The 12,337-nt window shown below is 48.2% G+C and overlaps 1 protein-coding gene across 5 annotated transcripts in view; it reads left to right on the forward strand.

Moving 5' to 3' along the window:
- Nucleotides 1-1,347: 1,347 nt before the first annotated feature.
- igsf9ba (immunoglobulin superfamily, member 9Ba) overlaps nucleotides 1,348-12,337 on the forward strand; it is a 56,750-nt gene continuing 45,760 nt past the window's right edge. For 4 of the 5 annotated variants that reach the window (XM_030382042.1, XM_030382044.1, XM_030382043.1 and 1 more), the window contains exon 1: nucleotides 1,348-1,706. In XM_030382042.1, coding sequence (XP_030237902.1) covers nucleotides 1,643-1,706 — 64 coding nt within the window. In that variant the 5' untranslated portion in view covers nucleotides 1,348-1,642. The remainder of the gene's footprint in view (nucleotides 1,707-12,337) is intronic. The other variant, XM_030382046.1, reaches the window with a different exon arrangement.

The following is a 12,337-nucleotide window of genomic DNA, read 5'->3' on the forward strand; positions in this document are numbered from 1 at the left end:
CCCCCCCGTCCCAGGCCATCCACCACTGACAGTGGTTATTGGCATCCAGGGGCCTCAAAGTGTGACTCTGCCCTCCAAACGCCATTGAGGTGGAGAATGACAACGGGGCCCAGAGCCAGAGGAATATGGTTGTGCGAACGCCTGATGCTATAGATCCCCCCGAAGGAAAGACCCTCAGATCACTCAGACACTTGGTTCCGTCGCTAAGGACTTGCTGTGTAGAATTCAATGCCGGTTCGAGCCGCTTAGGAATCCTGAAACTGCAGAGAGATGTGTGCAAAGGTTTATGTAAAAACGATGATAATAGTCCTAAGAGACGAATGCTGAAAGTCTGCTGGAAATTGAGGAGGCATCATGTGAACAAATATATGTGTTTAATTTGATCCTCATTTCTGCTCATCACCTTAGCGCAAGCACTCACACACGCACTCATACAAAGGCACATGTGCACACACACGTAAAAACACACACGCACATAAACACACACACACACACATTTTGGTTAAATACATATTTTAAAAACATTTTTAATTTGTTGAAATGTCACATTTTAAATTGGGTCCCCTTGGTCTCTGACACTATTTGCCACTTTTAAAAACGTAAATGACCATCGTTTATTGAAGAGAAACACAAAACTGGGGCAGATAACACATGGACGGAGAAGGATCCCAAACTAGTGGTAATTGCATGTTTTCTGCGGCCGTGCATGTTTAAATCGAGAAGGAGCGTCTTTGAGCGCCTTAGCGAGGTAAGCGTGTGTGCGCAGTGGGAAGCAGCAGCAGCAGCGTGATTAAGCAGCAGCAGCAGCTTTGCGCTTCCAGTCGTCGAGGAAACGGCAGAACCAAATTGCATCCGTCGCCACACCCATGACACTCGCCAGACGAGGCGCCGAGGCAGGAGAAAACGAGCGTTTGGTGTCGGCGATGGGGAATATAACAACACCCCGAGGGTACACATGAACGACAGACGACACACAACCACAGCCATGGTTTCATCCGCCCTCCCAATAAACACATGCGTCTTTAAACATTATCCGGGGTGGAGAATTGAAAGGACGGATTCAGCCAACGAAGCGTTATTCATTTCAGTATGAACAAATAATAATACTAAGCGGCGCGGTGGTCCACATGGCGGCTCTGGGAGAGAGAGGGGGGTGTTTAGAGGAGCAGGCTCCCCGTCAGTGCGCATGATACTGCGGTGGTTCCACTACTACGGCACGCTCCAACTCACCTTGAATCGCTCCATGACTGCTCTGCTGCTGTCATCCGGGCACGGGGGGGCGGGGGCGTATGGATAACCAATACACGCCCCAAAGCCTCGATCGGTAACCAATCGAAGGACAGGAGAGGCGGACCTGTGGCTTAACATTCTCCCACTGCTGGGTTCCACTATGCGCTCGTAAAACGCTCGGCCGTCTACTCCGAGGAGCGCGACGGTGCAGGTGCTCTGTCTCTTCGGGAGGAGAGGATGCGGACGGAAGGACGGGGGAGGGAAGGGATGAAGGGAATCGCCAAGAGGAAAGCATCTAGGATATGAAAAAGGAGGGTTTTTAAAGGAGAACGCACCGGTGCAAGGTCGAATATGAAAGACTGTTCGAACGGGGTGACACTTTGCTTGGTGATAGCTGGTCGGCACTAGTACTATGATTTGGTATGTGGCCACTCTGATAGCAAGTGTATTCAGCACCAGAGGAACGACCGCTCAAGGTGAGTTGAAGTGCAATAGATCCAGTGCGGCGCGTATAATAGGATGTTCTGGGTGTGCATGGTGTGTGTGTGCATTGTGTGGTGGTTGTTCTGCAGCATGCGATGTGTGTGTTTCTGATGATGGCTCACACGACGTGTCTGTGGCTGCTTCATTGTAACAAATGGCTGCATATCTCACGTGACGTGCAAAGTTCTGCCCTGGCTGATTCCCTTTTAGAAATGGCTCATTCATTTGCAGAGCCTCACACCGTGGGTGGATTTATTCGTTTATTGTGAATATTCACACGTTGGATCGTTGTTATGATGCTAATGCTGGTTGGTCCGAAATGTGGCCCGTTTCAAACGATTGGTTCGGATCCCACTGATGAACTGCATGGGTGCCACACACTGGGCCTAACCAAGGCTGTCTCACACTGAACCGTTTGGGCAATGGGGATGGTAAACATGGTGAATAATGCCATAATCGTGAGTGAATATGCATGGACTACTACGACCAGCAAGCGGTTCCATTTGAGCTCTTCAGAAAGGGGTGTGACATCCCCCCAATCCTGAAAAATGTGATGAATATGATCGCGTCCATGGCTGGTTCAGTGTGGTCCTCCCGATGCTGGCAAGAGATCCGTTCGGGGACGGTGTCTGAGTGTCTGACTGCTGCCTGTTTGGCCGACTACTGCGTCGCTGCTCGCCGACCGCGATCCATCGATGACGAATATCTCATGAAATATATCAAAAAATACCGTTCTTAAATTTTTTTCCTGATCATCTCCTATTGACTTATGCACTTACTTAACCTTGCTTTCCCGCGGATGACCAGACGAGGGAGACGTGGCCCGTGCTGTCGCTGTGCAACCGATCTCAATGACCCCTCATGACTATGGAGAGTAGCCAGCACACTCGGCCTGGCCACCGGCCGCGTTCCTGTGTTTTATTACTCATAAGTATAGTTCAGGCTTTCATATTTGCATTTTTTGGAAGGGGTTACACAAGCATTCGGTTGCAAACCACTGTGTGTGAGTTTGAGTTTGTGTGCGTGTGTATGTGTGTGTTTGTGTGTCCTTGTGTCCGTGTGTCCGTGTGTGCGTGTGTGCGTGTGTGCGTGTGTGCGTGTGTGTGTGTGTGTGTGTGTCATGCTAGGCATCATTGATGTATGTGGACTACAGACTTGTAGTTGGCCACTGACAGACCCTAGATCCTAGAGGTTGTACACAACAGACCCCTCTCAGACTGCTCCTTCTGTCCCAGGCTGGTGATTTAGATGCTCAGTTCAACGAGGCTGTGTAGAGGAGGACTTCTCATGAGACCATCTGCACCCATACTCTGTGCATCCATTCAAATGTCTTAAAGGGAGCTTAATACTACACACGCGCCATTCTTAGTTGGAATAAGGAGCTCTGTGAGGGTGAGATGGGTCTAAGATGGTGGGAGAAGCTACCATGATAACGTACATTTTGCTACGCTGATGTCTGTGGTTAATGTACTTTTGGTCCGAGCGCTATTAGCATAATGTGGCCTGTTTCTGAATCCCCTGCTGTCCTGTTTAAGGTGGCAATTAAAGATTTTAAGCGTAAACATATAAATAAATGAAGAGGTTTGATTTATTGTAATAAGATCGTTTTTCTTAATCTCACACATTCAATATTACAGAATGCACATGCCAGTTCAAAGTTTCTCCATACCATTGGCCTTTTCTCATAAAAAACAGTCATTCAATTATAATGAATTATGTACTGTATAACCTCAACACGAAAAATAGATATTAACAACCTTTAGCACAAACTAAAGGGAAAGGACTTGCATACACTGGCTATAGGAGTTTATCTCACAGGCTGATTAAGGCAGTGATTGAATGCCACATCATTATATAAGGCGGCTGGTTTCCTGTCTCCTGTACTTACAGTGACCAGGCTGGGTTCTGAATTACCACAGTGTGGGACTATCTTCAGGAAAGATGGGTTTAAACATGGGTCTCCATTTTTAACTCATGTTCTTCATTGGGCGAGTGTCTTCCTTAGTTCTTTAAACAGCCTATCAGAGCAACTCCAAACGGATAATAATAATCTCAATCGCCGTTTGAATACGGTCTTGATGTGAACGACGATGAATCCACTGGATGCGCTCACTCAGTTTCAGACAGGAAATTACACAGGAAGTAACATGGGTTTGATTGACGGGACAGGTAAACGCGCCGGTTAGACTGCACTCCACAACATATTGTCGGGTAGACAAGCAGCAGGCCTGAGAAGGTGCGCTAAAGTGAACCGCGGCAGCGGCAGACATGACAGTTCCTCGCCTTTGTCTTTGGGACTTGGATATGCTGACACAAATTCTGCAGCCATCACTCTAGGAAGGAAGCCAGGGTGCGATGAGCGCTATGCGAGGGAGCAATTTAAAGGAACCACGTGAGACTAGTGCATGGGAAGGCCGGAGAGTGGGATTGTGTAGAGCGCCTCAGAGTCATAATTCAGCAGAAAGAGGACTGCGTGGCTGTGCTGTGTGGAACAGAATGCATGACAACCATTCCATACGGGATATGGCGGGCCAGTGGTTTTATTACTGCTGTTCAAAAATGACCGTGGCTGGTCTAGAAAGCTCACATTCAGTGGGATTTCGCAAATATCATATTTTGGCATAATGATGATTTTTGTCTGTATTCGATTTAAAGTTCAGATGTGTGTCATTCAGAGGACATTAAGGAAAAGAGAGCCGGCAGGGGTTAGGCGTCAGTCTCAAGGAAGCCTACAGGTAGTCTGCTGGAAACGGGGATCGAACACAGAACGTTCTGTCCTCTAGTCAAACGCCCAGGCAAGCTGCTCCCTTATCTCACAGAGACTGAATCGTGTATCACCACGCAGGAAGCACTATTGGAAGGGACTCTGGGAGTACGTCTGGGAGTGCTGCTGGCCGTCGCTTCGGTAACGATAATAGAAGGAATCCAGGTCAGCGGCGGGGAGTGTGGGAGCGAGACGCCGCCGGTGGCAGTCTCTGCGCGCTGAGCCACCGCCGCTGCCACGCCTGAGTCACACGACTGCTGCTAAATCAGAACGTGTTTCTGACAGCCGCACGTCGAGCCCTGCGTCTCACCTGACGTTTCGTTCCGCATCTCTAATTCCCTTCCTGTAAAAGTGAAAGCGTCCCTTCGGTAGTCAAGAGACACCGGAGCCTTCCTCCCCCCCCCCCTCGCGACGTGGGCCTGTGTTTTGGCTCGCCGTGCTTTATGTTGTTCTGCGGTCTTTGGACGGGCCGTTCTTCAAAGCAAGAGATGAGAGAGTACACGGCGGTGGACATTGTTCATAGAGGTGTCATAGCTGTCACGGGCCGGTTTGAAGACCCCCGTTAGTGCTGAGGGGGGCTCTGATCCCTTTCAGCCGCTGACATAGGTGGGCAATTTGTCTGGGCCGGGGCTGTCTTTGGTTGTGGCCTGTCTGATAAAACGGTGTAACAGTCCAAAGCCGCCCTGCGATGTGTCCGACCGTGTGCCCTCGTCCCCGGGAGGCATTTGAAGTTGGGCGAATATGATCTGCGTTTGATCTGCTGGGTGTTGAGGTTCTGTAGGGGATAAGGATAGTAAATGTATTGGTATTCTACGTGTGGATTTGTTGACCCTCGACAGAAGACCATACCGTCTATGAATGCTTTGACGGACACACAGGCGTTTGTATCTTGAATTCGTCTATACATCTAATGTTATTCTCAAACTTGCTGGAATATGATAGCAAATATCCTGCCATGTTTGAGTGTTTGAGAGCCCGTGTTGAACAGAAAGAAATCCTCTTTCGCTTTCAGCTGTATGAAGGTGACCCAAGGGTTTCATTGATGCTACAAAAGATTCATAGAACACTTCTTTCTTATCCTTCTGGTTGAATTACCCTGAAAAGTTGATTTAGCACTCAAGCGCCACAAAGCCAACGCTGGGTTCAACCGGGTTTAGAACTCAATACTTGAATGGCTCTATACCTATTGCCGTACAATCAGTAATAAAATATAATCCTCACACCCAACCTGTGTGTGTGTGTGTGTGTGTGTGTGTGTGTGTGTGTGTGTGTGTGTGTGTGTGTGTGTGTGTGTGTGTGTGTGTGTGTGTGTGTGTGTGTGTGTGTGTGTGTGTGTGCGTTTTTGTGTGGGAGTATGTTTGCGGGGGGGTGTGTGTGTGTGTGTGTGTGTGTGTGTGTGTGTGTGTGTGTGTGTGTGTGTGGGGTTGTGTGTGTGTGTGTTTGAAATCGCCACAACACTAAATGTTGCAAATAATTCAAGTCAGGCAAAATATGTGAAGAGGAAATAGAAAATATAATTGAATCTCCTGGATGGACAGATAAAATACATTTTGATTAATCGTTCTATTTAGTACCTGTACTGTTTAGTCATTACTTGAGGCGCTCCTGAGTGCACAATACATTCTCAACATAGGTTGGGATTGTTTTTGGCCATTATGGTGAAAGAACGTTGTTTGAAATACGTTCACGACGTTGGCGCCAATGATGGCACTGATAATGTGTCAGTGTTTAAAACAATTATCCTAAAATATACATTTTTATTAGATTCATTGATTAAAACACAAAACTGAAAGCGATAGCACATTAAGGGCGACTGTCCATTTTGATTTCAGTCGGAATCCGCCATCCTGCACTTCATTTACACCACAAGAAGCTTATCTCATCAAATTATCAGCCCTTTGCAATTAAAAGTAGACTTTTGGCCGACATTTAATATTTTTGTGAGTCGGACATAATGCCTTACATCCTCGCTCCCAATCATTAGTAAAGCTATATACAAAACCCCCAGAAAAAAACGATCTTAGAAAATCCCTACGCCCAAGCTGTGGATGACAGACGTCTGCCAACACAGCACTGGGCACGGGCCAACTCTTCCTGCTAATTCCACCCCCCAAACACTCACACACACACACACACACACACACAGGGACACACACACACACACACACACACACACACACACACACACACACACACACACACACACACACACACACACACACACACACACACACACACACACACACACACACACACACACGCGCACACACCAATAGACATACACACACACACACGCAAATAGACATACACGTACACACACAAAAGCACGCATACACAAAGACACACACAAGGACACCAACACACATTCACACAAACACACACACACACAAACACACACAGACGCACACACACATTCCCAAAGGCACACTCATGCACACACACATTCACACAAACTCACAAACATACAAACACAAGCAAAAGCACACACTCACGCACACACACATTCACACAAACACACAAACAGACAAACACAAGCACAAGCACACACTCACGCACACACACATTCATACAGGCACACGCACACACACTCATACACATACACACACAAACACACAAGCAAATACTCACGCACACACACTTTCACTCACTCACGCTCAAACACACACAACTTCACACAAACACACACACATACCACACTCAAACACACACACACACACACGGACACACACACACACACACACACACACACACACACACACACACACACACACACACACACACACACACACGCGCGCGCACACCAATAGACATACACACACACACACGCACACACACCCTGTTCCGCTGTCATTTCCTAACTAGTACAGTCCAAGTTGTGTCTTGCTCTGACAGGGTGTAGCACACTGCCCGATTCCAGCTTTCATCTCTGTCAGAGTCTACTCTATCTGAAGCATGGAGGCGAATGCACCCCCGAAAAAAGTATTGACGGGCAGTTGTTGGTCAAAGCTGCATTACGCGTTGAAATCAGATGAGAAATTAAGTAAATGTAGGAGTTGGAAAGGCAGGTTTCACGAAGGACGTATTTAGGCTAGTCCTTGATTTCATGTGTTTTCCTAGAGAAATAATGAAAGTGCTCTGTGGTTGTCATGGAGCTCTGTTCTTTATTCACATATTGCTCCCGAGTTGTACTGAGTGATGGCTCCATGTTGAATGACGACCATTTTCCATAACTAGCTGTAATTGGACAGCTCATACCAAATGGCTGATAAGCACTAATAACAGCAACTTCAAATGCCTTATAGGTCAAGGCTCTGGAATTTATTGGTTCGCTGAAAATTGTAAAGAGAAACTCTAAGCATGACTGAATCATTGCAGGCATAATGACCTGAAAATGCTGCCATGGATACCTTCAGTAATGGGCAACTGGCCCTGGTCGGGTTTGTGAGTGAAGTCCTTTCCTTTCTATTTTACAGCTTGTGTCTGTATCTTTCTTCCTCATCTCCTGTCTCCTAATAACTCTCTTGCTCTGTCTCTATCCTTCCATCTCTCTCTCTAACTCTCTATCTATCACTATATTTCTCACTCTCCCCCTTCTGTCCAGGAAGTGTCCATCATTAGAACATGTGAGGTCATCGCTTGCCTAATCAGGGCTTTTCTGATTTGAGCGGGAAACACTTCAGCATTAAGGCCAGTTCCACAGTGATGGGAGATGGGACCGACTGCTAATCTAGGCTACACTACTCAGACCCCAGAATCTTTTGTAGAACATTGGACCCTTTATAATGTAGTAGACTATACTAGTCAGACCACAGACTCTTATCTAGAACATTCAACCCAATGCTACGCTAGGCTACACTAATCAGACCCCAGACTCTTTTCCAGAGAATTAAACAAACAATATGACCCTGAGGTGGCTGCCTCCTCAGACTCTTAAGAAGACAGCCACCTCGAGGTCATACAACGTTTCGTTGATCTAAGGCGGAGAAGAACGCAATCGAGAGCATCTCCACCAGAGTAGTAGTCCACTGCCTTCTCTCGATCCGAAGGCAGAAGACACCCGCTCCCCACGGTTCTGTGTGCGCTGGGTTTAATCACGTCAAATGAGGCGGGATGGGCCCACGTAGTAAACAAGGCCGCCGCCACCGCCCCCTTCGCCATCGTCGGCGGCGGGGAGACGTTGAATGCACAGTCAGCCCCGTGTTTGTAGAGCGGCCAGCGGGAAAAGGCCGGCCGAGGGCTCCATCGTCTGCCGACGCTCCCCAGGCTACTTATGAGTTATCGTAAGGAGAGAGAGAGAGAGAGAGAGAGAGAGAGAGAGAGAGAGAGAGAGAGAGAGAGAGAGAGAGAGAGAGAGAGAGAGAGAGAGAGATGGAAATAGAAGAAAAAGCCAGAATACTGTGGAAAGACTTAAGCAAAGGAAGATTGCCACGGAGAAATCCAAAGGAGAGAGAGAGAGAGAGAGAGAGAGAGAGAGAGAGAGAGAGAGAGAGAGAGAGAGAGAGAGAGAGAGAGAGAGACCCTTTGCTAAGGAGTAGGTACGACGGCCGCTGGAGAGATGAAGAGATAAGAGGGAGAAAGGTAAATGGTGATTAGCTGCTTGATGGATATTTCAGGGCCTCAGTGATTCTGGTTTTAGCCCACATCCTCAGTCAGGCAGGTGAATTAAATGCACTCTTGTGCAGCAGAGTCCACAAGTGGGACTGTGTGTGTGTGTGTGTGTGTGTGTGTGTGTGTAATATCTTTATACAATTCAATTCACTGGACTTTCAACCGACTTGATGAGTCCAATAAAGCCTCTAGTCCGTGTCACAGTGTTTGTAGTCAAGACCAGGTCATCATGGCTCAGGATGGGCTCTCGTCTGTTGAGGTTAGCTGCACTACGACGTGACAGTGCTTTTGAACTTCCATTCTACACACAGATACAGGTCAATGTTTTTAACAATCACTGTGGCAAACAGTAACACACACACACACACGCACACACACACAGATACACAAACCCACACACACACACACACAGAGACACACAAGCATGCACAAACAAAGACACGCGTGCGCACAAACGCACACACACAAAAAGACGCACACACACGCAGATACGTACGCAGATACACACACAGAGACCCGCACGTGCGCGCGGACATACAAAGACACACGTGTGCACATACAAAGACGCACACCTCGACACAGTAAGGGCCGCTCTTTAATGTAACCTTCAGCGCATGCAGGCTGGCATTCAATTACCGCCCTGTCAGGGGCCCCTCCAGCCCAGGGGCCCCATGTCCTTGAGATCCCATCTCCACAGCGGCCCCGGGCCTCGTCTATATTCCATTACATCCTCCACATCACCAGGGGCTTGTCCACTCCAATCTGGCGCCCTCATCCTCACCCTAACCCTAACCCTAACCCTAACCCTAACCTTCACTTGTGAGGCCACGCCCACTTTTGTGTTTTTTGAATTTTTGTGTTGTTTCAGAGTGAGTATGAGAGTCGTTCACGAGCCTCTCCATACTGCATCGAGCAGCAGCTGGCACTCATAGTTAGCGGAATATGGTGTGGTTCTGCACCATGAGTGTATGCTAATTGGCTTGACACTGTGGCGGCTGCTCTGTATGTTGACGTTGGTTTTGTTTAGGGACCGGGTGCTGTGGACTCAGTGAAACATCACACCGTCTCCGGTGTTGATGTTGGGAACGTGACGGCGGGCTATTTATGAGTGACCGTCGGTGCCTGGGCGTGTTGCTGTCTCGTGCAAACAAATACCTACGCATCACAGAGCACAGCACCGCGTGAGTCATTATATATAGTTCTACGGAGATAACGACCGAGCACGCGTGACAGTTCATTGTTTCATTTGAGAACGACAACGTTTGATCTGGGTTCTGAAGATTGGATCTGCAAGACCGCCTCCGGGAGCAGGAATAGATCTAAAGATAGCCGGATAATCGGCCCGACCGATCGCCGTGACGATGTTCCGGCGCCGTATCGTACGATCTCCGCGGCGTATGCCACAAAGATTGCGGTGTGTGCCGGAGTTAAAGCGTCCAAACATCATCCAAACCTACCAAGGTTGATCCACTCAGAGCCGCCTTGGCTTCGGTTAAGATCGTTTCACAGCACATCCGTCGGAACTCACTGCAGTGAAAGCGTTTCAAAAGCAGACCTCACCCCGGAACACCTCTATTTTTAAACCTGTCCTTTATTCCCTCCTTCCGCCGGCGCGGTGAACGGCGTTTCCCGTTGCGAGCGCCGATCGTGACGTTAAACCGTGGGTCCGTCGGAACCTCCAGCCTGCTTCGAGGTGTTTAGCGCCTCGCCTATGATCCGGCTGCTCGCTGACTCATGTACTACTACTCCTGACAGACGCTCGCCTGACTGAGAGCGTATGTCTGCCGTGCGCAGCGTGGCCGGAGACTCAGACACCGAGGGCTCTGCGCTGGCGGGGGCGTTCCTCCAGCAACACGAGCCTGACCCGCCCTGAGGCCCTCTCCTTGGCTCTGTTCCCTGCTATCGCCCAGGCCTTTGTGGAACCGTGAAGCTCAGAGCGACGCTGCAATCTAGATAATGCATCCGTACCCAAAGGTGTAGACCTATGAAATGGGCCGGGTTTAAATGTCATCACAGCTGTAAATATACTGTTTTAACGTGTGTATATATATATATATATATATATATATATATATATACATAAAATAGTTATATAAATGCAGTATACATTAAACATAATTGGCCTCCCAGATTTATTGAATGTCTGATCCGTGCTGATCTTACCAGACAGATCCTTCTGCATCAGCTCGTTCTCTGTCAACACACGGTGAAACCTGAGTTCATGGGGGTGTTAACAGTGGCTCGCCAGGCCTTATCTGGGCCGGTAACTATCGCTGTGTAGCCCATCGATCCCACACACTTCTGCTATTGTGCCGGTCGCAGGGAGAGAGACGGCTGGGGGGGCGAGATGGTTAGTGAGACAAAGAAGGAGAGAAAGAGCGAATGGCTGGAAGGAGGGAGAGAATGAAGGCTAAGGAGACGATGCTGGTGGAAGTTTATTACAGGCAAATATTTTCATATATACAGACAGACAGATAGACGGACGGATTGACAGAGAGAAAGAAAGGCTGGGTAGGTATTAGTAAACACGAAGAAAGACCACTGGACAGGTAGACTGATTGAAGGAAAGAAGAAAATACTAAAGGAATACTTTGATGGATAAATAGGCAGATAGACAGACAGACAGGCAGACATGATTGATTAAAAGGAAGAAAAAAATAAACACTAGATAGATCGACCGATGGGCCGAACGTTAGATTGCTTGACAGAAAGAACCAAATTAAGAAAAAGGCCAGATAGTTCTACATAAAGACAGACGGACAGGCAGACAGAGTGATTGATCGACGCATGTTTCATGATTCAACACAAGCAGCGTTCATGTTTGTGTTGGGAGTGTAAATACGTCCCTGTTCATAAATCTCCCATAATGCCCTGCAGGCCACTGCGTCCCCCATTAACAAAATGAATTCAGCGGCGGCGGTGGTGAAGGCGTCTCCGTTAACGGCCACGTGGACAGAACATCATGAAGGGATCGGGAAATTATTAGGCACCCGATCCATCACCCGATTGTTCTTTTAGCAATCCTTCTCCTCTGTTGTCTTACCCTTAGCGCCGCCCGCCCTCCCCGGCGACCAGATCTTCTAATACTATTGGCTGGTAATCTAACGCTGAGTGCAATCCCCGCACTCTGGAGGGAAAACAATGGTTCTCCCTCCAGAGTGATTTGGGTCGCGTGCCCTGGTGTTGTGGCGCGGGGTCTCGAGTATTATGTCAAGTGACTCTACTTACTCAGACAAAACAATGTAGGCAGTG

This window comes from Gadus morhua, chromosome 16, assembly GCF_902167405.1.
Source record: "Gadus morhua chromosome 16, gadMor3.0, whole genome shotgun sequence".
NCBI lineage: Eukaryota > Metazoa > Chordata > Actinopteri > Gadiformes > Gadidae > Gadus > Gadus morhua.